This window comes from Amblyraja radiata, chromosome X, assembly GCF_010909765.2.
Source record: "Amblyraja radiata isolate CabotCenter1 chromosome X, sAmbRad1.1.pri, whole genome shotgun sequence".
Taxonomy (NCBI): Eukaryota; Metazoa; Chordata; class Chondrichthyes; order Rajiformes; family Rajidae; genus Amblyraja; species Amblyraja radiata.
This window is the reverse complement of record NC_045999.1, coordinates 3,498,212-3,523,749: the sequence shown is the minus strand read 5'-3', so window position 1 is coordinate 3,523,749 and position 25,538 is coordinate 3,498,212. Positions and strand designations below refer to the sequence as shown.

General features: G+C 48.7%; 1 protein-coding gene across 2 annotated transcripts in view; it reads right to left on the bottom strand.

Annotated features, from left to right (window-relative positions):
* arid3b (AT-rich interaction domain 3B) overlaps positions 1–24,556 on the bottom strand; it is a 106,345-nt gene extending 81,789 nt beyond the window's left edge. For both annotated transcript variants that reach the window (XM_033015136.1, XM_033015137.1), the window contains exon 1: positions 23,906–24,556. In XM_033015136.1, coding sequence (XP_032871027.1) covers positions 23,906–24,493 — 588 coding nt within the window. In that variant the 5' untranslated portion in view covers positions 24,494–24,556. The remainder of the gene's footprint in view (positions 1–23,905) is intronic.
* Between the last annotated feature and the right edge of the window lie 982 nt (positions 24,557–25,538).

Sequence of the window (25,538 nt, the reverse complement as noted above, 5' to 3'; positions counted from 1 at the left end):
AATCACTGTGATCATGTCAGAACAGAAGAGTTAAGGGCCTGTCCCACTTACGCAACTTTTTTGGAGACTGCCGGCACCCGCCATAGGTCGTTGCTGTTTCGCCGAAAATGTTCAACATGTTGAAACTCCAGCGGCGACCAGAAAGACGCTACGACTCTTTGGGCGACTGAGGAGATGACTCACGACCATACAGGCGACACGCCGCGGGGTGAAGCCCGTATGGTCGTGAGTAGTCGCCCAAAGAGTCGTACCTTGTTCTGGTCGCCGCTGGATTTTCAACATGCTTAAATTTTTCGGAGACCTGCCGCGACTAAGTCGCCGAAAAAGTCGCGTAAGTGGGACAGGCCCATTAGGATCAAGTTTGGAGATGAGGGCCTTCAAATCTACTCTTGCAAACATCAAGATCGCAGCTGACTTTTTCGCACTTGAATCTGTATCTGTTTTCTCGATTTCCTCACTCTCGAAAAATCTATTGCTATCAGCTTCAAACAAACTCAATGACCGACACTCCGTAGTTCTCAATGGTAGAGAAGGCCAAAGGACTCCCACTCTGGGAAGAATGTTCTCTTCACCTAGGGCGCAGCGGTAGAGTTGCTGCCTTACAGCGCCAGAGACCCAGGTTCGATCCTGACTACGGGTGTTGTCTGTACAGAGTTTGTCCATTCTCCCTGTGACCAGGTGGGTTTTCTCTGGGTGCCCCGGTTTCCTCCAACACTCCAAAGACGGGTTTCGGCCCAAAACGTTGCCTATTCCCTTCTCTCCATAGATGCTGCCGCACCCGCTGAGTTTCTCCAGAACTTTTATCTAACTCCAAAGACGTGCAGGTTTGTAGGTTAATTGGCTTGGTAAGATTGTAAATGAACAATGCGTTTAATCTTGTGCTAATGCATTCATAGCCCAGCGGTAGAGTTGCTGCCTTGCAGCACCAGAGACCCGGGTTCGATCCAGACCTCGAGTGCCGTCTGCGTGGAGTTTGCACGTTCTCCCGCGTGGGTTTCCTCCGGGTGCTCCGGTTTCCTCTCACGTCGCGAAAACGCGCGGGCGGGACTGTCGGTTAAGTCGTCCCGAGCGTGCGTGGACGAGAGCAAAGATGGAACACAAAGTGCTGGAGTAACTCAGCAGGTTAGGCAGCATTTCTGGAGAACATGGATAGGTTAATGTTTCGTGTTGGGAAAGTGGAATAACGTTAGAACTAGCGTGACTGGGGTGATCGCTGGTCGGCACGGACTCGGTGAGCGCGTTGTATCTCCGAACTAAACCAAACTACATTTAAAAATCCCTTAACTGCGAGGCGTGAGATGATGCCGAACTCTTGATTCTCTTCAGAGAGTCTGTAGGAGCCTTTTGTCACAACACAGAGACAGGGAGCGGCCAAAACTAAATAAATCAGTAGGTGTGGCGTTAAGAGTGTAGCGGGCAGCAGCTGTGTTTATTCAGAAGGCTATCTTTAATCCTTGGGCTTCTACTCATTATCTCAGGACAGAGGCCATTATCGTCAACTGGACTCCATCTTCCTGTGGGCCTTACGTCAAATGTAATTCAACACCAGGATTTTTATACTAATCAGAAGCCTTTTGTCAGGCTTTATCTAACTACAATTACCACATGACCTATTAATAATCCCTTCCAAATGGAAGTCCAATTTAACTGCGAGGAATGACTGCCAGATATATGATTCCGACACTGGACTCGGAGAGAGTTCCTTCAGTAACCCTTTCCTTGCCCGGGATCCTGCAATTCTGTGGCCTTCCTAAAAGGAGCTTTCAAAAGAGCTTGGGGAAGTCCAGAACCAGGGGCCACACACAGTTTAAGAATAAGGAGTTAGCCATTTAGAACGGAGACGAGGAAACACTTTTTCTCACAGAGAGTGGTGAGTCTGTGGAATTCTGTGCCTCAGAGGGCGGTGGAGGCCGGTTCTCTGGATGCTTTCAAGAGAGAGCTAGATAGGGCTCTTAAAATAGCGGAGTCAGGGGATATGGGGAGAAGGCAGGAACGGGGTACTGATTGGGGATGATCAGCTATGATCACATTGAATGGCGGTGCTGGCTCGAAGGGCCGAATGGCCTACTCCTGCACCTGTTGTCTATAAATAACTCTTCTGTCGACACAAGGAATTGCAGATGTTGGTTTATTTTTTAAAAAGGCGCACCAAGTCCTGGAGTAACTTTAGTTTAGTTTAGAGATACAGCGCGGAAACAGGCTGTTCGGCCTACCAAATCCGCGCTGAGATCCCCACACATTAACACTACCCTACACACACTAGGGACAATTTGCACATTCGCCAAGCCAATTAACCTGCATACCTGTGCTTCTTCGGAGTGTGGGAGGAAACCGAAGATCTCGGAGAAAACCCACGCAGGTCACGGGGAGAACATGCAAACTCCGTACAGACAGCACCCGTAGTCGGGATCGGACCCGGGTCTCCGGCGCTGCAAGCTCTGTAAGGCAGCGACTCTACCGCCAACTCTCTTTATCCTGTATTTATATCGACACAAAATGCTGGAGTAACTCAGCGGGACATGTAGCATCTCTGGAGAGAAGGAATGGGTGACATGTCGAGATCCTTCTGCAGAGTGTAGAGGACAAGGATTTGCCGGGACTCGTGGGCCTGAGCTATAGGGAGAGGTTGAGCAGGCTGGGACTCTATTCCTTGTAGCACTGGGGGCCAAGGGGCGATCTTATAGAGTTGTGTAAAATCATGAGGAGAATGCTAGTTTTTTACCCAGGGTAAAATCCTCTATAACCTGTGTCTGTGCACTGGTGGCGGCTCGATTGTAATCACATACAGTCTTTTCGCTGACTGGATCGCAGGGAGCAGGGCAGCACGGTGGCTCAGCAGTAGAGTTGCTGCCTTACAGTGCCGGGGACCTGGGTTCGATCCTGACCAGGGCTGCTGAGTCTGTACTTTCTCCCCGTGACCGACCGCGTGGGTTTGCTCCGGGTGCTCCGGATATCTCCTGCACTCCAAAGACTTAAAGGTTTGAAGGCTAATGCTTCCACTATATAAGCCTTCTAGACCGCTAAGATCTTCTGAAACCAATCTGCTAGTGATTCCCAGAGTAAATACAAAACATGGGAAAGCAGGATTTAGTTACTATGCAACAAATAGCTGGAATAAACTTCCTGAAGATTTAAGACTTGCCTCAACTTTGACCACTTTTAAAACAAGACTGAAAACTTTTATGTTTACTTTAGCTTTCAGCTAAATCTTAACTACATTGCACTTTTAACTTTTGCACTTTTTATAATGCATTTTTAATTTTGCTTTTCTTTTCTTTTAGTTCTTCTATTTTATTTCATTTTATTATTTCATTTATTGCATGACATGTTTTTATGTGAAGCACTTTGAGTCTGCCTCGTGTATGAAATGTGCTATATAAATAAAGTTGCCTTGCCTTGCCTTGCCTAATTTGGCTTCGGTAAAAACTTCCAATTGTTCCCAGTGTGTGTGTGGGATAGTTTTGGTGTACGGGGCGATCAGTGGTCAGTGCGGACTCAGGGAGGGGCCGAATGGCCTGTACCCTTGCTGTATCTCTGCAACTATACTAAGTAGCCAATACCGCGGGCCAGAAGAGACATGTTCGTCTCCGTAGTGAAGCAGGTGGGAATTTTCTACTCGGAGTCACTGACGCCTGCGTTTTATTCCACATTTATTAAATTAAGTTAATTTATATTCCCCAGCTGTTGCAGTGAGATTTGTCCTTGCATCATCGGCCACAGTGTCTAGACCCAGTGAGTTAAACACAATGTTACTGTGTGAATCCTCCCCGTGTTATTCGGCCGTGAAAAGTCTTGAATGAAGAGTGGAGGCAAGAAGGGAAAATAAAACTTGCAAATTGCGATGTTACCACAGAAGCCTCTTACTTATTGGTCTTTTAATAGCAGGCAGGCCTGTTATTCTAGTGGAAGGTAATTTTACTGGAGGCTGGCTTAACCAGTTTAAAACGCACAAAGACTACCCCCTCTGCCAAATTGGCCCTGGAATATTTTCGACACATGCAATAATTACTTGCACTTTGCTACTTAATATAAAACTGCAAAGCTTTCCAAAATCCAGTATCATCTTCTTTCCTGAGGCACTTCTTTCAGGTACTTAGCGCACAAGTCCCACTGTAGATATTCCTCTTTGCTCCATGACAGAAGGTGCAGTTTTAACTTGAAGGCTTACAGAACCTGTGTCAAAGCATTGCCAGGCAAGATATCTCCATGGAGACGATACTGCTTGAATGTTTAATGATACTCAATGGCATGTAGACTAATGAAAGCAACACTAGAAATAGATGCTTGCCATCTCAGGACAATCAGCTTAATTAGCTGCGCTCTCTATAAATATCAGAGGAGGAGAGATTGGGTTCACAATCTCCTCACTGAGATACATCAGGCGGCCATTGCTTAATGAAGGGCAGCTTTGGCTTGTGGCAACCTGCTTGTGGCCACTGGATAGCCAGAGTGGAGCGATTTTGGACACACTGAGCCGAGGGCTTGTTCGGAAATTCTACTGCACTGCCCAACCCCAAAGCGTACAATGAAGACAGGCGCTAAACGCTGGAGTAACTCATCTCTGGAGAACAAGGATGGGCGACAGGTCTGAAGAAGGGTTTCGGCCCGAAACGTTGCCTTTTTCCTTCGCTCCATAGATGCTGCTGCACCCGCTGAGTTTCTCCCGCTTTTTTGTGTACCTTCGATTTTCCAGCATCAAAGTTCCTTCTTAAACATTTTCAATCAGGACCCTTCTTTGGACTGCAGATGCTGGTCGACCAAAAGAAAAGACACAAAGTGCTGGAGTAAATCGGCGGGTCAGGCGGGTCTGAAGAACATGGATAGGTGAGGTTTGGGGATGGGGCTCTTCCTCAGAATCTGAAGAAGGTGTCCCAACCTGAAACCTTGCCTATCTACATTTTCCCAGAGATGCTGCCTGGCCCGCCGAGTTACTCCGGCACTTCGTACCTGTATTTGTAAGATGATACATCAGGGGGTGGATGAAAATAATTGATCAGGATGGAGTGCACAGCAGAGAAGTCTGAAGAAGTATCTGGACCCAAAACGTCACCCATTCCTTCTATCCAGAGATGCTGCCTGTCCCGCTGAGTTACTCCAGCATTGTGTGTTGAATATGCCTGCACGAGACACGTTGTGTTTTCATGTTACACACAGATCTGTTGCTAGTTTCAACACGCCTCATCAACGCCCCCCCCCCCCCCCCCCCCACCCCCACACACACACACTCCCAGTTCCACATGTGGAATGCAGACAAAATGACAATAGACAATAGGTGCAGGAGTAGGCCATTCGGCCTTTCAATGTGATCATGGCTGATCATCCCCGTTCCTGCCTTGAAAGCATCCAGAGAACCTGCCTCCACCGCCCTCTGAGGCAAAGAATTCCACAGACTCACCACTCTCTGTGAGAAAAAGTGTTTCCTCATCTCCGTTCTAAATGGCTTACCCCTTATTCTTAAACTGTGTGTGTGGCCCCTGGTTCTGGACTCCCCCAACATCGGGAACACGTTTCCTGCCTCTAGCGTGGCCAAACCCTTAACAATCTTATATGTTTCAATGAGATCTCCTCTCATCCTTCTAAACTCCAGCGTGTGCAAGCCCAGCTGCTCCATTCTCTCAGCATATGACAGTCCCGCCATCCCGGGAATTAACCTGGAGGTAGATATTCGTTCAGGACCACTCTCTAGTCGTTTGTAAGTTGGTGGGATTCTGGGCGGGAGTAGCGTTGTGTATGGGTGGTTATTGTTCTCAAGGGATGTGGGGAGAAAGCAGGATTGGGGATGATCAGCCATGATCGTATGGAATGGCGGTGCTGGCTGGAAGGGCCGACTCCTGCACCTATATTCCAGGTTTCAATGTTTAGATTTCTAGCGGGAGGGGGGGGGGAAGTAGGGGGAAAAAGTAACAGCTCTTTGCTATTGCCTGATGTGTACCCAACACAATGTGGCCATTTATCCCCAGCTATCTGGAGGCCTGCTAAGGGTTGCCTTTTGAGGGATGACGGCATAAGGATTACATTAAAAACCAGGTGGCAGAGAGCTCTCAGTCCTCACCACACTGCCGAAGCCATATAGTTTATTGGATCTAGCAGATGTTAGGCCTCCGCCTTTTAGTGCAATTATGCCGTGAGTAAACAAGGAGGGGCCTTGACCTGAAACCACACACAACAGCTTCAATGGGGCCTAGTGCCAGGGTGGATCGATCGCACTGTGCAATTATTCCTTGGCTAACGTGGCCAAAATGTCACCCCCATTTGTGAGTCTGTGGGATTCTCTGCCTCAGAGGGCGGTGGAGGCCGGATCTCTGGATGCTTTCAAGAGAGAGGGCTCTTAAAGATAGTGGAGTCAGGGGATATGGGGAGAAGGCAGGAACGGGGTACTGATTGGGGATGATCAGCCATGGTCACATTGAATGGCGGTGCTGGCTCGAAGGGCCGAATGGCCTACTCCTCCTGCACCTATTGTCTATTGTCTCACTGCACAGGACCTCAGCCTATCTTCAATCTTGCAGTAGACGTGATTCCCATTATAGATGTATAGGAAGGAACCTCAGATGCTGGTCTCAACCGAAGACAGACACAAAAAGGCCCTTTGCCCACACCAACCAACAAATCCCAGCTACCTGCATTTGGCCCATATCTCTCCAAACCTGTTCTGGACTTCCCCAACATCGGGAACAATCTTCCTGCATCTTGCCTGTCCAACCCCTTAAGAATTTTGTAAGTTCCACCCGCACTCCAAAGACGTACAGGTTTGTAGGTTCGTAGACTTGGTATAAGTGTAAATTGTCCCTAGTATGTGTAGGGTGGTGCTAATATGCGGGGATCGCAGGTCGGCGTGGACTTAGTGGGCCGAAGGGCCTGTTTCCACCCTGAATCTCTAAACTAATCTAAACTAAACTAAAATGTGAATTTCCTAAAATATCTCTCGCAGATCCCGCGCCTGTTTTCCCTCGTGATTTGGGAGCCTCACAGGCTAGGACTCTATTCCTTGGAGCGTAGGAGGATGAGGGGTGATCTTAGAGAGGTGTATAAGATCATGAGGGGACTAGGATATTTGCATGATGGGGTGGGTGCACTGAATCTTTTACAGTCCATCAATCCCCTCGTGTAAGTAATCTAGTCCCCTTATGATCTTATACACCTCTATAAGATCACCCCTCATCCTCCTGCGCTCCAAGGAATAAAGGAATTTCACCCTGAGTAGGGGAATCGAGAACCAGAGGATGTCAGTTTAAGGTGAGGGGGTCTAGGAGGTAGACAAAAGTGCTGGAGAAACTCAGCGGGTGCAGCAGCATCTATGGAGCAAAGGAAATAGGCAACGTTTCGGGCCGAAACCCGGAAGGGTTTCGACCCGAAACGTTGCCTATTTCCTTCAGGGTTTCGTCCCGAAACGTCGCCTATTCCTTCACTCCATAGATGCTTCCAGGTCTCGACCCGAGAGGCAGCAACTCTACCGCGGCACCACCCTCTCTTTGAAGAGTCAAACATTCTTTGAAGTGTCTGTTGGAATTATCGAGTTAGTCACCCTGGAGCAGACAGGCAGGACTTTAATTTAACTTTAGGTCCAGGCAGCAACATCTCCCGTGCCACATCAGTCGCTTGGAATCTCAACGCTGCCTCAGGACATCAGAGAAATATTCTACGGTCGATGGGAGTCCCATTGAAGTGCAGTTAACGGGGTAATTTAGGATGTGCTGCGCCCAATTCGCTCAGCGGACCCTCTCACAAGTGTTAATGGGCAGAAAATCAGTTTGAGTGATGTTGGATACAGAACATAACTAGCCCACGAGGCCGAGAGGAGATGACTATGTGCATCAGGTTGGTATTAAAATAACTGCCTCAGAGGGCGGTGGAGGCAGGTTCTCTGGATGCTTTCAAGAGAGAGCTAGATAGGGCTCTTAAAAATAGTGGTGTCAGGAGATAAGGGGAGAAGGCAGGAACGGGGTACTGATTGGGGAATGATCAGCCATGATCACATTGAATGGCGGTGCTGGCTCGAAGGGCCGAATGGCCTACTCCTGCACCTATTGTCTATTGTCTATTGTCTTTGGTTGGTCTGGGATTGGATTGGATTGGCCATGGTTGGAGCGGGTGTACCGATCTGTTATTACTTAAGGAGTTTAGGATGGCATTGTCCATTTGCTCAAGGCACTTGAGGTCATTTAGACCACCGAGCCCATGCCAGTACAATTTCAGATTCCCCTACTCTGGGTCCCAAAAATAAGTGAGGACTAAAACTGTCGGAGCTGTTCAGAGCTGCCATGGGTGGGAGATTGCAACCTTCATGTGGTCCGCCCTGTTTCGATGAATGCAATCAACCTGGCATGCAAAAGCAAGCAAGATCAAATAGAACAAGATGTCCTACAACTTTAGGCTGTGCACGCCATACGCAAGAAGAAGAACTGCCATAGGTTCAACTATCCAAATGCATCCTTCCCAGAGTCATTCAGCGTGGAAACAGGCCCTTCGGCCCATCTTGCCCATGCCAGCCAACACGCCCCATCTACCCCATTTCCCACCTGCCCGTGTTTGGACCATATCCCTTTAAACCTGTCCTGACATGGACTGAGATGAGGAAACATTTTCACTCAGAGAGTCGTGAATCTGAGGAATTCTCTGCCACAGAAGCTAATTCACTGGATGTTTTCAAGAGAGAGTTAGATTCAACAAACGGAATTGGTGCTAACGGAATCAAGGGATATGGAGAGAAGGCAGGAACGGGGTACTGATTCTGGATGATCAGCCATGATCACATTGAATGGCGGTGCTGGCTCGAAGGGCCGAAGGGCCTACTCCTGCACCTATTTTCTATGTTTCTATCGATGTACCTGTTCAAATGTTTCTTGAATAGTACCTGCCTCAACTACCTTCCCCTGTTTCCCAAAAGTTGTGAGAATATACAAAGTGCTGGAGTAACTCAACGGGTCAGGCAGTATCCCTGGAGAACACAGATATGTGACGTTTCGGGTAGGGACCGTTCGGGAACCCCTGGTCTCACACACTCCAAAGACGTGCAGGTTTGTAGGTAAATTGGCTTGGTATAAATGTAAAAATCGCCCCTAGTGTGTGTGTGTGTGTGTGTAGGATAGTGTTAGTGTGCGGGGATCGCTGGTCGGCGCGGACCCGGTGGGCCAAAGGGCCTGTTTCCGCGCTGTATCTCTAAACTAAACGCGTGGAAACATCCTCTCCACTCTACCCAGGCCTTTCGCTGTCCAGTCACACAGACGCATCAGCCTTCTGTCTACACAGTTAAACAGTCTGCAATGATGAAAAACAGGCAGAGACACAGTTTATATTTCGTGCCCGCCCGCCACGGTTGTGTACACTACGCTGCCACAGTTGCCGCTCTTCAGCTGAAAGATAGAATCAATCCTAAACCAGTTTCTTACCTCAATAAATTTAAGAACCTTCCAAACAGATGTTCAGCTAAGATGACCTGCTGTGTATCCAGCCACGCACACCCGCCCCCACACGATGTCAGCCCACAATCTCGCTTCCCCTAATACAGTAGTCCATTATTAATGTCGACACACTCCTTCCCCCACCCCAGGGAAGCTGCATACTGTGTGGAGCTAAGTGGTGGGACAGGAGCGGGGGGAGTGAGGAGTCTGGTGGGAGGGAGGAACTGCAGATGCTGAGATTAAACCAAAGATAGACACAAAATGCTGGAGTAACTCAGCGGGACAGGCAGCATCTCTGGAGAGAAGGAATGGGTGACGTTTCGGGTCGAGACCCTTCCCCTGAGGGAGCTTTAGGTTGTTAGGTGTAGGAAGGAAATGCTGGTTTCCGTCGAAAATAGACACAGAATACATCTCATCGTCTGCTTTGATTTGTCGTTTTCACACCTCACCCTTCCATATCTCGAGACTCCCTCTCCCCTGACTCAGCGGGACAGGCAGCATCTCTGGAGAGAAGGAATGGGTGACGTTTCGGGTCGAGACCCTTCTGAAGAGATGCTGCCTGTCCCGCTGAGTTACTCCAGCTTTTTGTGTCTATCTTCGGTTTAAACCAGCATCTGCAGTTCCCTTCCGCCCATTCCTTCTCTCCAGAGATGCTGCCTGTCCCGCTGAGTTACTCCAGCTTTTTGTGTCTATCTTCGGTTTAAACCAGCATCTGCAGTTCCTTCCTACAAAATTAACAGGATATATACTTTAATCGAATAAGCTGCGAGTCTGGCCAGTCAACTTTTCTTTTCAAAGAACGCTAGATTTTTATCTAACAAGCTGATTCCGTTTCATCTCCTGCTGCCCGACAGCCAGCTGTGCCTCAGAGGACAGACTTATTTCTCAAGACACCTAAGGGAACTGCAGAAAGCGTGAATAATTTAGCCCCAAGCACAAGACACGTGAATGAGTTCCCTGGAATGACTTTCATCTTCGAGGGGAGAAAGCCATTTTATCACTAGAGCCTCCTAACTACTGAACGATGACCAAATTAGGAACCGCAGCACCAAAGTTAAAATAGAGAGGATTTACCTCCCCCCCACTATCCACCCACCCCACTAGAAACCAATCCTGACCTACTATCTACCTCACTGGAGACCCTCAGACTATCATTAATCAGACTTTACCTTGTACTAAATGTCATCCCCATTATCCTGCATCTGTACAATGTGGACAGCTTGATAGTCTGAAGAAGGGTTTCGTCCCGAAACGTTGCCTATTTCCTTCGCTCCATAGATGCTGCTGCACCCGCTGAGTTTCTCCAGCACTTTTGTCTACCTTCGATTTTCCAGCATCTGCAGTTCCTTCTTAAACTCTTTGGTGTCTATGATCGGTTTAAACCAGCATCTGCAGTTCTTTCCAATCCCACTTGTCATCATGTATTGTCTTTCGCTGACTGGATAGCACGCAACAGCAACAAGAAAGCTTTCTCACCGCACCTCGGTACACAATAAACTAACCTGAACCAGAAATAAAAATGCCTTATTTTCTTTTAAAAAGTAAAAGGCACATGTGGGATGTTACTCGTGGTCTGAGTTTTGTTGCCTTACCCGATCATTAAGAAATTCTGTTTTTACAGCTTCAGTGGCTATTTACCAGACTCCCCGAATACTAATTAAAGGCCCTGCAAGACAGCTCAATAAAATGCCAAGCATCTTTCTCTCACGAGTTGTACTGCTGGTATTTCTTCTGTGTGCATGAGTGGTGGGGGTGGGGGAGGTTCACATTGTCCCCCCACCACCCACCCCACCCTCCATGACTGAACGCCAGAGAGCTCTCACATAAACACACACAAGGCCCAAATTAAATCACTTCCGTGGGCCGTGTCCCGCTAATGGTTTGTAACGAGGCCTCTTTCCCTTCCCTCTCCGTTTGTTAGCCTGCTATTGATTTTTATCATGGACTCGAGGTAGAGGCAACAGGAGCACACGTCCAAGGAGGAGGACAGGGGCTCAAGGCGCGGGGCGGGATCTAACTCGTCGGTTCAATGCGGCGCTGAGGTAGCGTTAAATCCCTGTCCCACGGTACGAGTTCTCCCGAGTTTGCCCTGATTCCAACTCGGAGATTTACGGTAATGGCCGCTCGTCGGTACTCGGGGCTCTCGTGGACATTTTTCAACATGTTGAAAAATCTTCACGAGTCTTCCCGTGCTTACCTGCCGTTAGAGAGTCTTCCCGAGTACCTGCCGTTAGCGTTACGAGCCGCTAAGAGACGTCCCCGAGCTCCGACGTACCCGCTACGTTCATTCTCCGCGCCTACCACGAGTTTGATTTTTTTTAAACTCGGGAGAGCTCTTGGAATGAACTCGTACCGTGGGACAGGGCTATTAAGCGATTCCAAGGCGTAATCGTGGCGATTTAAGTTGGAGAGACTGCAGGAAGGAAGTGCGGATGCTGGTTTAAACCGAAGATAAGACACAAAAATGCTGGAGTAACTCAGCGGGACAGGCAGCATCTCTGGAGAGAAGGAATGGGTGACGTTTCGGGTGAAGAGCCTTCTTCAGAGTGCAGAGAAGTTTCACGAGGCTGTTGCCCGGACTCGAGTGTCTGAGCTTCAGGGAGAGGTTGAGCAGGCTCGGACTCTATTCCTTGGAGTGCAGGGGGCGATCTTATAGAGTTTTTTAAAAATCATGAGGTGAATAAATGGGTCTTTTATCCAGCGTAAGGGAATCAAAAAACAGAGGTCAAAGGTTTAAGGTGAGAGGGGCAAGATTGCATCGGGAGACGAGGGGCAACTTTTTCACGCAGAGGGTGGTGGGTGTATGGAACGAGCTGCCAGAGGAGGTAGTTGAGGCAGGTATTATAATAGCATTTATAAGATCTTTGCACAGGTACATGGATGGGAAAGGTTTAGAGGGACGTTTTACATTCCTCCAGAAGACAGAGCCTTGGAATAAAATCGACAAGTACTCCTGACAATGCAGCATTGCCTCCACAGTCATAGAGTTATATAGCACCGAAACAGGCCCTTCAGCCCACCAAATCCATGCTAACCATCCGTGGCATTGCTCCAGAGACCCAGGTTCGATTCTGACCTCGGCTGCCGTCTTTGTGGAGTTTGCATGTTCGCCAGTTCATCCCCACATCCCACAGACGTGCAGGTTTGCAGATTATTAACCCGCTGCAAAATTTCCCCTTAGCGGGCGAGGAGTGGAGGGGAAAGCGGGATAATATAGAGAACTATAATAATAATAATAATAAATTTTATTTGTTGGGCGCCTTTCAGACATCTCAAGGACACCTTACATAGATTATCAGGAATATAAACATATAATCAGAGTAAAATAAATAATAAAGACATCACAGAGACACTATGAAAAGTGACCGAAGATAACCGAAGATAGACACAAAAAGCTGGAGTAACTCAGGCAGCATCTCTGGAGAGAAGGAGTGGGAGACGTTTTCGGGTGGAGACCCTTCTTCAGACTCCTTGCAAAGCCTGCCTGGGGGTGGCAGATTGCAGAGAGGCGTAGCTCGATGCAGCAGGTTAGTCCATCAACCTCTGTGGCATTCACGAAGCTTCCCTTTCTTTCGAAGAACGGGGAAATGTAATATCATTGTTTGGCAGGCAGATTAAAGTGCCTCAGTGAACCGCAGTGGATGCAGAAACTCAATAGTCCAATTAGTTTAAAAACGGCAGCACAGAAAATAAACTGACGGTGAACATCGCGAGAGAGAGGGGTTTTGCTTTAACTGGAAAATCCGTTTAGTCAGCGGAAAATAAATTTGGCATCGAACCACAGTGTTCCAGGGATCAAAAAGGCAGTCAAAATCATCAAGGACCCACACCATCCTGGCCACACACTTATCTCACCACTGCCATCAGGAAGAAGGTACAGGAGCCTGAAGACTGCAACGTCCAGGTTCAGGAATAGCTACTTCCCCACAGCCGTTAGGCTATTAAACACAACTGAGTCCTCGCCGGCCAGCAATCGCCCGCACATCAGTCTGTAGACGGGTCTCGACCCGAAACATCACCCCTTCCTTCTCTCCAGAGACGCTGCCTGTCCCACTGAGTTACAGTGCCCTCCATAATGTTTGGGACACAGACCCATCATTTATTTATTTGCCTAAGTGCTCCAAAATTTGAGATTTGTAATAGAAATAAAAATCACATGTGGTTAAAGTGCACAGTGTCAGATTTTAATACACAAAAGGGCACAGAGTGCTGGAGTAACTCAGCGGGTCAGGCAGCATCTGTGGAGAACATGGATAGGTGACGTTTCACAGAGTGCTGGAGTAACTCAGCGGGTCAGGCAGCATCTGTGGAGAACATGGATAGGTGACGTTTCACAGAGTGCTGGAGTAACTCAGCGGGTCAGGCAGCATCTCTGGATGAACATGGATAAGTGATGTTTCACAGAGTGCTGGAGTAACTCAGCGGGTCAGGCAGCATCTGTGGAGAACATGGATAGGTGACATTTCACAGAGTGCTGGAGTAACTCAGCGGGTCAGGCAGCATCTGTGGAGAACATGGATAGGTGACGTTTCGGGTCGAGACCCTTCACCTATTCCATGTTCTCCAGAGATGCTGCCTGACCCGCTGAGATACTCCAGCACTTTGTGTCCTTTTGTGTATTAACCAGCATCTGCAGTTCTTCGTTTCTACAAGCTTGGTCGGCATGGACAAGTTGGGCCGAAGGTCCACTTCAGTGCTGTATGATTCTACAAGGAATAACGTTTCCCATTGCCCCGTCAGATTAAAAACTTCCCAGGAAAGAATCAGGGGAATTCTCCCTGGCAGCGGGCCAGTGTTTCACTGCTCAACCAGTGAAACGGAAACTAGCTGTGTACCTGACAGCAGTCTAGACATTTAAAGTCACAGATACAGCGCGGAAACAGGCCCTTCGGCCCAACTTGCCCACACCGACCAACATGTCCCAGCTACACTAGTCCCACCTGCCCGCATCTGGCCCATATCCAAACCTGTCCTATCCATGTACCTGTCAAACTGTTTCCTCAACAATGAGATAGTCCCAGCCTCAACTACCTCCTCTGGCAGATTGCTCCATACACCCACCACCCTTTGTATGAAAAAGATACCCCTCAGATTCCTATTAAATCTTTTCCCCTTCACCTTGAACCTATGTCCTCTGGTCCTCGATTCCTCTGCTCTGGGCAAGAGACTGTGTGCATCTACCCGATCTATTTCTCTCATGATTTTATACACATTTGCTCAGTTTAGTCATGGGCTCAGTCAGCGGATATTGTCAAAGGTAACACATGATTACAATACATGCATCACTCTGGTGGTACATCGTGCTCTTCCAGGGCTCCGCGGCAAACTTGGAGCCCAACCCAGCCCAGCCCACCAGAAGGACAGGCCCGTGTCGCAAGGAACTGCAGGTGCTGGTTTAACCCGAAAATAGACACACACAGGGCGGCACGGTGGCGCAGCGGTAGAGTTACTGCCTTGCAGCCCTTGCAGCGCCGGAGACCCGGGTTCGATCCCGACTACGGGCGCTATCTATACGGAGTTTGCCCGTTCTCCACGTGACCCGCGTGGGTTTTCTCCGAGATCTTCCCTTTCCTCCCACACGTCCCAAAGACGTGAAGACTTGCAGGTTAATTGGCTTCGGTGAAATTGTTCCAATTTTGTTCAAGTTCATAACATCATGTGATAGGAGCAGAATTAGGCCATTCGGCCCATCAAATCTACTCCGCCATTCAATCTCCGAGATTCTCCTTTCCTCCCACACTCCAAAGATGTGAAGATTTGTAGGTAAATAACCTTGGTATAAGTGTAAATTGTCCCTATATATTTTCACACAGAAGGTGGTGGGTGTATGGAACAAGCTGCCAGAGGAGGTAGTTGAGGTAGGGACTATCCCAACATTTAAGAAACAGTTAGACAGGTACATGGATAGGTAAATTGCCTTGGTATAAGTGTAAATTGTCCCTGGTGTGCGTAGGATAGTGTTAATGTGCGGGGATCGCTGGGCAGTGCGGACTCGGTGGGGCCTGTTTTTTCCCGCACTGTATCTCGAAACAAATAAACCAAACAAGCTCAGCAGGACAGGCGGCAACTCTGGAGAGAAGGAATGGGTGACGTTTGGGGAACGGGTGACGAATGGGGAACGCCTCTCCAGAGACGCTGCCTGTCCCGCTGAGTTACTCCAGCTTTTCGAGTCTATCTGCGGGAGGACAGGCCTGCCTTCCTTCAGCCCCGGGAGCCTGCTCTCACCGACAGGGAACCTGCTTCCTCGAGACACCCTCGATGACAGCTGGCAGCTAATTAAATTACAAGCTCAGCAACTCCGAGGCACCTGCACATACGCACAATCCTGTTCAAGGCGCTGCCTTCTTGACAAGCCAAGCATTGCTGGCACGACACCGCTATAAATCTTTTGATACTCGTCCAAAAACACAGCGATTATGCCAGAGGCTCTCCCCAGCTCAGTCACTGTTCTTTGAAAGCTTCCTCTGGCCCAGCGCCAAACATCACAGTTTCAATTTCCATGCAAACAGATGGCAGCGATTACCAACTCTGGCCCGTGGTACAGTTACACTAATAGCCTCTCCACTTTGTCAAGAAAAATTCTCTTCCCCATCTCTCAACGCTCCCTCTCCCTCTCATTCACAAGTGGTAGGAGCAGAATGAGGTCGTTCAGCCCATCTACACCGCCATTCAATCATGGCTGATCTAGAATCTAGACTCGCTAGAATTTAGGAGATTGAGAGGGGATCTTATAGAAACGTACAAAATTCTTATGGGGTTGGACAGGCTAGATGCAGGAAGATTGTTCCCGATGTTGGGGAAGTCCAGGACAAGGGGTCACAGCTTAAGGATAAGGGGGAAATCCTTTAGGACCGAGAGGAGAATAAACTTTTTCACACAGAGAGTGGTGACTCTCTGGAACTCTCTGCCACAGAGGGTAGTTGAGGCCAGTTCATTGGCTATATTTAAGAGGGAGTTAGATGTGGCCCTTGTGGCTAAAGGGATCAGGGGGTATGGAGAGAAGGCAGGTACGGGATACTGAGTTGGATGATCAGCCATGATCATATTGAATGGCGGTGCAGGCTCGAAGGGCCGAATGGCCTACTCCTGCACCTATTTTCTATGTATCTATGTATCTATATCTCTCCCTCTCAACCTCATTCTCCCCATAACCCCTGACACCCGCACTAATCAAGAGTCTACATCCACTGACTTGGCCTCCACAGCCTTCAGTGGCAATGAATTCTGTAGATTCACCACCCGCTGACTAAAGACATACCTCCTCATCTCCTTCCTAAAGGAACGTCCTTTAATTCTGAGGCTGTGACCTCTAGTCCTAGACTCTCCCACTAGTGGAAACATCCTCTCCACATCCACTCTATCCGGGCCTTTCACTAGTCGGTACGTTTCAATGAGGTCTCCCCTCATCCTTCTAAACTCCAACGAGTACAAGCCCAGTGCCGTCAAACACTCATCATATGTTAACCCAATGGGCTTATAGATAATTCATACAAAAGGAACCATGACATAACCTGGGGACAACTACTTTTTGGTTTATTATTGCCGTGTATACCACAATAAACATAGAAACATAGAAAGTAGGTGCAGGAGTAGGCCATTCGGCCCTTCAAGCCAGCACCGCCATTCAATATGATCATGGCTGATCATCCAGAATCAGTACCCCGTTCCTGCTTTCTCCCCATATGCCTCGATTCCGTTAGCCCTAACAGATAAATCTAACTCTCTCTTGAAAACATCCAGTGAATTGGCCTCCACTGCCTTCTGTGGCAGAGAATTCCACAGATTCACAACTCTCTGGGTGAAAATGTTTTTCCTCATCTCAGTTCAAAATGGCCGACCCCCTAGGGCTAACGGAATCAAGGGATATGGGGAGAAAGCAGGAACGGGGAACTGATTCTGGATGATCAGGCACGCACTTGGGTCGTGTCAGTAGATATGGCGAGTACGTTTAACTCCATGGCATGGGGTGCCCTTTTACACTTAGTCTTAAGGGGGAAGGATGTAGATTGATTATGCATGCCAATCAATCACATATAAGTTAACATCACTAACCCCACCCCACTATAACGTTTATATAGCGCTTATAGAAACGTACAAAATTCTTAAGGGGTTGGACAGGCTAGATGCAGGAAGATTGTTCCCGATGTTGGGGAAGTCCAGAACAAGGGGTCACAGTTTAAGGATAAGAGGGAAGTCTTTTAGGACCGAGATGAGAAAATCATTTTTTCACACAGAGAGTGGTGAATCTGTGGAATTCTCTGCCACAGAAGGTAGTTGAGGCCAGTTCATTGGCTATATCTAAGAGGGAGTTAGATGTGGCCCTTGTGGCTAAAGGGATCAGGGGGTATGGAGAGAAGGCAGGGATGGGATACTGAGTTGGATGATCAGCCATGATCATATCAAATGGCAGTGCAGGCTCGAAGGGCCGAATGGCCTATTCCTGCACCTAATTTCTATGTTTCTATATAAACACTTGCTTCCGGCACTGCTCAGTTCGAGCAGCAGTTGGGATGTTCTGACATCTAACCATCCTTATACTGTTAAAGTCTATGTGCTGATTAAAGATGATTTTGGATCACACAGTGTGTCTGGGGTCTGTCTACAATATTGAATGGCGGTGCTGGCTCGAATATCCGAGGGACCTACTCCTGCACCCATTTCCTATGTTTCTATGCTTCTGTGCATCGTGTTCAGCAGGGATATTGTGGGCTGAAGGGCCTGTCTCTGTGCTGTACTGTTCTGCATTCTAATGCCGGACAGAAAAGGTTGCAAGAGGTACGGAGAAATAAGGAGAGCAGCGAGACTAATGGGACCGCTCCCACGAGAGTTGGCATGAGTCCAAATAGATCAATTGGCATCTCCCCCCTGTGTTATGGCAAGCATTTAACATATCCCACATCCTCTCCTTAGCAAGGTCAGGCTAAGATGACAGCATGAGAGATGGGAAAGTATGACGGAATCGCAAAGAACTGCAGATGCTGGTTTATACCCCAAAATGACACAAAGTGCTGCCGTAACTCAAGAGTCAATAGTGTTTTATTGTTTAAGATGCTGGAAAATCGAAGGTAGACAAAAATGCTGGAGAAACTCAGCGGGTGCAGCAGCATCTATGGAGCAAAGGAAATAGGCAACGTTTCGGGATGAATCCCTTCTTCAGACTTAATGGGGCTTTTTCACGGGGCGAGTTGACGCAAGATGTCACCAGAATGAAGAGGTCGTGGTCCAGCACGAGTCTCGCACGATATAACGGGGGTAGATAAAGAATTCCCACGGTACTCGGCATTTCTGTTATTTGTGCGAGTGACTTGTCCGTCTCCCGAGCTTTCCCGTTAAATCTTGAATGAACATCGTGAACTACACGTGACACAAATGATGTAACTTTTTTTTCACACACTATAAATATCCTCCCTTGGTTGAATTGGCTCATTTGGAGACATGTTTTACTGTGTATGTGGGAGACACAGATGGACTGAGCATAGTACCTCGGTCTTACTGTGTGTGGGAGAGGGGGAGAAAGAGACGTACACTCACAGAGGCAGAGTCTCTCAGCCTGTGTAAGAGGGAGGGAGAGAGAGAGAGAGGCACACACAAGGTGGATGTGAAATCTCACCTGCCTGTTTCAGTGACAGACACCCGCCGCCAGTAAATGAAGACACCCCCATCTGTCTCCCCCTCCTCTCCCTCGACTCCCCCACCTTTCCCTCCCAACTCCAGTCCCGTCCCGACCCCCTGGGAAACTGAATAGAGCAACAATCAACTGCTGCCTGTGCGCTGATATGACAATAAAGGCTACTTTACTTTACTTTACTGAGTTAAAGAGTTCCCACGGTAGACTGTAAAACTGGGACCCTGGTTCTGGATTTCCCCAACATCGGGAACATTCTTCCTGCATCTAGCCTGTCCAATCCCGTAGATACTGATTAGACCGGTATCTATTTATTTACTTTATTAATGATTTCAATTAAATATTGGGAACATCAGGCCGCAAACGTTATTTCTTGAGTGTTAGTGCTGGACTTTGACTCGACCTTCCTAGTTAGCCGGCGCCTGAGACTGAGCCAAGCAATGTCCAGACCTGACTTCAACACAAAGTGATGGAGGAACTCAAAGGGTCAGGCTCGTCCAACGCTCTGTGTTTTGCTCGTGATTCCTGCATCTGCAGTTCCTCGTGACTACAGACCAGAGTTGCCACTTGACTCCGAGATGACCATCACAGAGCATACGGAAGATAGACACGAAATGCTGGAGTAACACAGCGGGACGGGCAGCATCTCTGGAGAGAAGGAATGTGTGACGTTTCGGTTCGAGACCCTTCTTCAGAGTCTCGTCCCGAAACGTCACCCATTCCTTTTATCCAGATGCTGCCCGTCCAGTATTTTATGTCTGTCTCCAGTATTACTGTGTCTATCATCGGCGCAAACCAACATCTACAGTTCTTCCCGACACATTAGAGGATACCGTCTCGCCATCACTCGGATTACCCGCTTCATTTCCATAACGTTGCCACCTCTCTTTACTTTGCTTACTGAAGCCTGATCCTTGTCACACCCAGTGCTCTATCGCCCAGCCTCTCATCTTTCAATCGGGTTCGGCCAGGAAGGAACTGCAGATGCTGGATTAAAACGAAGGTAGACACAACCTGTAGCTCAGCGGGACAGGCAGCATATCAGAAGGGTCTCGATATCTCTGGAGAAAAAGAATAGGTGGCGATTCGAATCGGAACCCTTCTTCAGACATCCTAATCGGAATTGAGTCTGGAGATGTGTCTCGTCCCGAAACATCAGCTATTTTTCTCCAGAGATGCTGCTTGACTCGCTGAGTTACTCCAGCGTTTTGTGTCTGTCTTCGGTTTAAACCAGCATGTGCAGTTCACTCCTTACACGGATCTCTGTACAACATTGATTGGTAGCGTTCCGGACCCTGCTTCGGAAAGGCATCGATCGCTAGTCGGCGAGGACTCCGAGCTGTATCTCTCAAAGAAGTACATGTGAAAAATGTCTCACGGTCCATAAAAATGCGGGACCTTTCAGTAAAGTCCCTTTTAAAGATGAGTTATTTTCTGGAATCTCATTAACATAACTCATGAATAAGTTGATGTCCATATGCGGATGCAAATCTTTATTTTTTAAATTCAATCCCACAGAAGACAATTTTTACTCACCTTCTGTCCCCTCTGTCCAGCTTCCGGGTTCACCGTTCGCAGGAGTTCCCACGGTACCCGCAAGAGTTATTACGGATATCGCACTGGCCACTACGTCCATATAATGTTGCAATGTTCAACCACAAGTGTACAAGTCACTCTTGGAGAAATTCAAACTTGCTTGAATTTTCTGCCGAGTCACCAAGTTACACGAGTACCTGCCGTTAGCGCCACGGTGGTCCACGGTGGTCCACGAATGCCGTACTGTTATCGCACGAGGTTCCCACGATGTTAAACTCTGGTTAACTCTTGCGTCAAGTCGCCCCGTGAAAAGCACAAGAAAATATGTAAACATAGTAGGTAGACAAAAATGCTGGAGAAACTCAGCGGGTGAGGCAGCATCTATGGAGCGAAGGAATAGGTGACGTTTCGGGTCGAGACCCTTGCGGGTCTCGACCCGAAACGTCACCTATTCCTTCACTCCATAGATGCTTCCTGATCTCGACCTGAAACGTCACCTATTTCCTTCGCTCCATAGATGCTGCCTCACCCACTGAATATCTCCAGCATTTTTGTCTACCTTCGATTTTTCCAGCATCTGCAGTTCTTTCCTAAACATGTAAACATAATACATAACGGGAGAAGGATAAAACGTTCAGTGTGTGTCAGGCAGCGTCTCCGGAGAACAGGGATAAGCCACGTTTTGGGTCGAGACCCTTCATCAGAACTAGGGGTCACACAGTTTAAGGATAAGAGGGAAGACTTTTAGGACCGAGATGAGGAAATCATTTTTTACACAGAGAGTGGTGAATCTGTGGAATTCTCTGCCACAGAAGGTAGTTGAGGCCACAGTTCATTGGCTATATTTAAGAGGGAGTTAGATGTGGCCCTTGTGGCTAAAGGGATCAGGGGGTATGGAGAGAAGGCAGGGATGGGATACTGTGTTGGATGATCAGCCATGATCATATCGAATGGTTCTTTAGTAACTTGTCAGTTTCTTTGTTGAACTAAATTAAGGCGCATGTTGCAATCAAAAGCGCTTGAACAATTGGGAGGCTCGAAGGGCCGAATGGCCTACTCCTGCTCCTATTTTCTATGTTTCTATGTTTCTATCAGACTTTATTCCTTGGAGATAGGCACAAAATGCTGGAGTAACTCAGCGGGACCGGCGGCAGCGTCTCTGGAGAGAAGGGATGGGCGACATTTCGGGGTCGAGACTGTACTTCGGACTGAGAGTTAGGAGAGAGGGAGACAGAGATATGGAAGGGCAAGGTTTGAAAATGATACATCAAAGCAGTGGAAATGTAGAATGGGTCATTGATGGCTGAGGGCAAGGAAACAACACAGTGTATAAACAGTAAAAATTAATCAGGAGGACAGCGAAACTGGTCTGAAAACCAGTCTGAAGAAGGGTCTTGACACGAAACTGACCCATTTAGAACGGAGACGATGAAACACTTTTTCTCACCGAGAGTGGTGAGTCTGTGGAATTCTCTGCCTCAGGTGGAGGCCGGTTCTCTGGATGCTTTCAAGAGAGAGCTAGATAGGGCTCTTGAAAATAGCGGAGTCAGGGGATATGGGGAGAAGGCAGGAACGTGGGTACTGATTGGGGATGATCAGCCATGATCACATTGAATGGCGGTGCTGGCTCGAAAGGGCCGAATGGCCTACTCCTGCACCGTTTGTCTATTGTCTGTTGAAGCATCACCCATTCCTTCTCTCCAGAGATGCTGCCCATCCCACTGAGTTACTCCAGCATTTTGTGTCTATCTTCGGTGTAAACCAGCATCTGCAGCTCCTTCCGACACAGTCTTTGTACAGTGCTCTTAGCAGCAACACGCTGCAAAATGCTATCACACAGTTTGTTTGCTGTTACTCTTCTCTTTAGTGTGAAGCCAAATTGGACCTTGGCCAGTCTTTGTAACATTGCGGTTGTGGTGACATAAAAGGCCCTTCCTTCAGTACTCACTCAGACTGATGTGAAGAAAGGCGAGGCGGGCAGCTGAACACAAAGTCAATGCTTTCCCAATTTTGTGCAGAAAGTTAACCGCGATGGGAATAAAATTCCTCGATGGGGGGGGGGGTGAATAGCGACAGGTTTTGTGCCGATCATAGTCCTGGCGTCAAGTTAAATACGACAACCGCGACACATTCGGAACTGCACAGTAGTCCCTCACCCGGGGATGAATCAACAACAGTGCTCCCTGCAACGGGACACGCTCGCGGTTAGATGGCCCTCCTACCTCAACGCAGTCACAGCTGAGACAAATACGACGTCAGACTTTGCGGGCATCCACGGTGGAGCAGCGGTAGAGTTGCTGCCTTACAAGCGCCAGGGACCCGGGTTCGATCCCGACTACGGAGTTTGTGCGTTCTCCCCGTGGGTTTTAGACAATAGACAGTAGACAATAGGTGCAGGAGGAGGCCATTTGGCCCTTTGCGCCAGTACCGTCATTCAATGTGATCAATACTGATCATCCCCAATCAGTACCGCTGATTTTTAACAGTTCTATCTAGCTCTCCGCTATTTTTAAGAGCCCTACCTAGCTCTCTCTTGAAAGCATCCAGAGAACCTGCCTCCACCGCCCTCTGAGGCAGAGAATTCCACACTCTCTGTTTTCTCCGCGATCTTTGGTTTCCTCCCACACTCCCAAGACGTGCAGGTTTGCAGGTTAATTGGCTTCGGTAAAATTGTTCCAATTTTGTTCAAGTTCATAAGATCATAAGTGATAGGAGCAGAATTAGGCCATTCGGCCCATCAAGTCTACTCCGCCATTCAATCACGGCTGATCTATCTTTCCCTCTTAACCCCATTCTCCTGCCTTCTCCCCATAACCCGACACCCGTACTAATCAAGAACCTATCAATCTCTGCCTTAAAAATACCCATCTGTGGCAATGAATTCCACAGATTCACCCACATTGCTCAAAACAGTATTTGATAAAACTGTAGCAATTGTTGTGTGTGTGTGTGTGTGTGTGTGTGTGTGTGTGTGTGTGTGTGTGTGTGTGTGTGTGTGTGTGTAGGATAGCGTTAGTGTGCGGAGGGGGTGGGAGATTACAACCTTCACGTGGTCCACCCTGTTTCAACGAATGCAACGAATGCAATCAGCCCGGCGTGCACAATCAAATAAGATCAAATAGAATAAGTTGTCCTACAACTTTAGGCTGTGCACGCCATACTCAAGAAGAAGAAGAAGCGTGCGGAGATCGCTGGTCAGCGCGGACTCCGTGGGCCGAGGGGCCTGTTTCCGCGCTGAATCTCCAAACTCAAAATAAACATAAAGGCATTCAACACTGTGATTCAGACATGTCGGCATTTAACTCTGGAGGTACAATGGAGAGGGGACAACAGAAGGCGTTACCTGTTTGAATTGTTCTTCGAAGCCCCATTCGTGGTGGGCGGTGGGTGACTTTGAATGTGCTTGGCTTGGCGAGCTGGGCCGCGCGCTTGTGGGTTTGAGGGATTGTCCACTGACTGATGGGCGGTGGGCATGAGGTAGTCGTAGAGCCGGCGTGACTGGAGCTGCCTGTTTCCTGAGATACTCCTCTTCTGTTTCTTCATCCTCATCTTCCTCCTCTTCTCCCTCCACCTCGTCTCCTTCCTCCTCCTCCTCCTCCTCCAAGTCCCCGTGGCCTCTTCTCACCATCTCCTCCCCCCTCTCCTCCTCCTCTTCCTCCTCCTCCAGATCGCTGCACGGCTCCTCACCCTCAAAGGCATCTTCGTCGGGGTCAGAGTCGGCCCGCGAGGGTCCGGAGAGGGCTGGCCCGCTGCCCGCGGAGCCCGTCGGTGTCCGGGACGAAGCCGCCAAGGCTGCCTGCTGGGCGGCAAACTGCTGGGCATAGAAGACGTGGGCCTCCCGTACGCCCCTGTCCTTCCTCTCCCTGCCCTCCATCTCCAACCGGGCCTGTTGCTGCCGCTGTAACTGTTCCATCACCGCTTCCAACTTCATCCCCTGCTGATGGTGCTGTGGGTTCCCAGCCAGAAGGCTCAGACCGTCTCCCGCTAGCAAGCCAGGCTGTCGAGAAAACAAGGCGGAGAGGAGAATCAAACACACAGATCTAGGGCTGTTCCGAAAGAAGAAGAAATCATTATTGGCAATGGTTCTTTAGAAAACATAGAAGAAGAAAAAAAATTGGGGTTTAAGAAGGAACTGCAGATGCTGGAAAATCGAAGGTGGACAAAAATGCTGGAGAAACTCAGCGGGTGCAGCAGCATCTATGGAGCGAAGGAAATAGGCAACGTTTCGGGACAAAAATGCTGGAGAAACTCAGCGGATGCAGCAGGATCTATGGAGCGAAGGAAATAGGCAACGTTTCGGGTCGAAACCCTTCCGGGTTTCGACCCGAAACGTTGCCTATTTCCTTCAGGGTTTCGGCCCGAAACGTTGCCTATTTCCTTCAGGGTTTCGGCCCGAAACGTTGCCTATTTCCTTCCGGGTTTCGTCCCGAAACGTTGCCTATTTCCTTCCGGGTTTCGTCCCGAAACGTTGCCTATTTCCTTCCGGGTTTCGTCCCGAAACGTTGCCTATTTCCTTCGCTCCATAGATGCTGCCGCACCCGCTGAGTTTCTCCAGCATTTTTGTCTACCATAGAAAAAAATAGGTGCAGGAGTAGGCCATTCGGCCCCTTCGAGCCAGCACCGCCATTCAATATGATCACGGCTGATCATCTAAAGTCAGTACCCCGTTCCTGCTTTCTCCCCCCATATCCCTTGATTCCTTTAGCCCCAAGAGCTAAATCTAAAGGGCCTGTCCCATTTGGGCATCATTTGCACGTCACACGCAGTTGGCGCGCGAAGATTTTGTACATCTCGAAATCCTGGGGCGCCGCGCACGTCACTGCGTACATCACCACGCACCGTGCGCGCATCATTTGGGACGACAGATGGCACAATGGGCTAAGTGTTCGGCTGGCAACCGGAAGGTAGCCGGTTCGAATCCCGCTTGGAGTGCATACTGTCGTTGTGTCCTTGGGCAAGACACTTCACCCACCTTT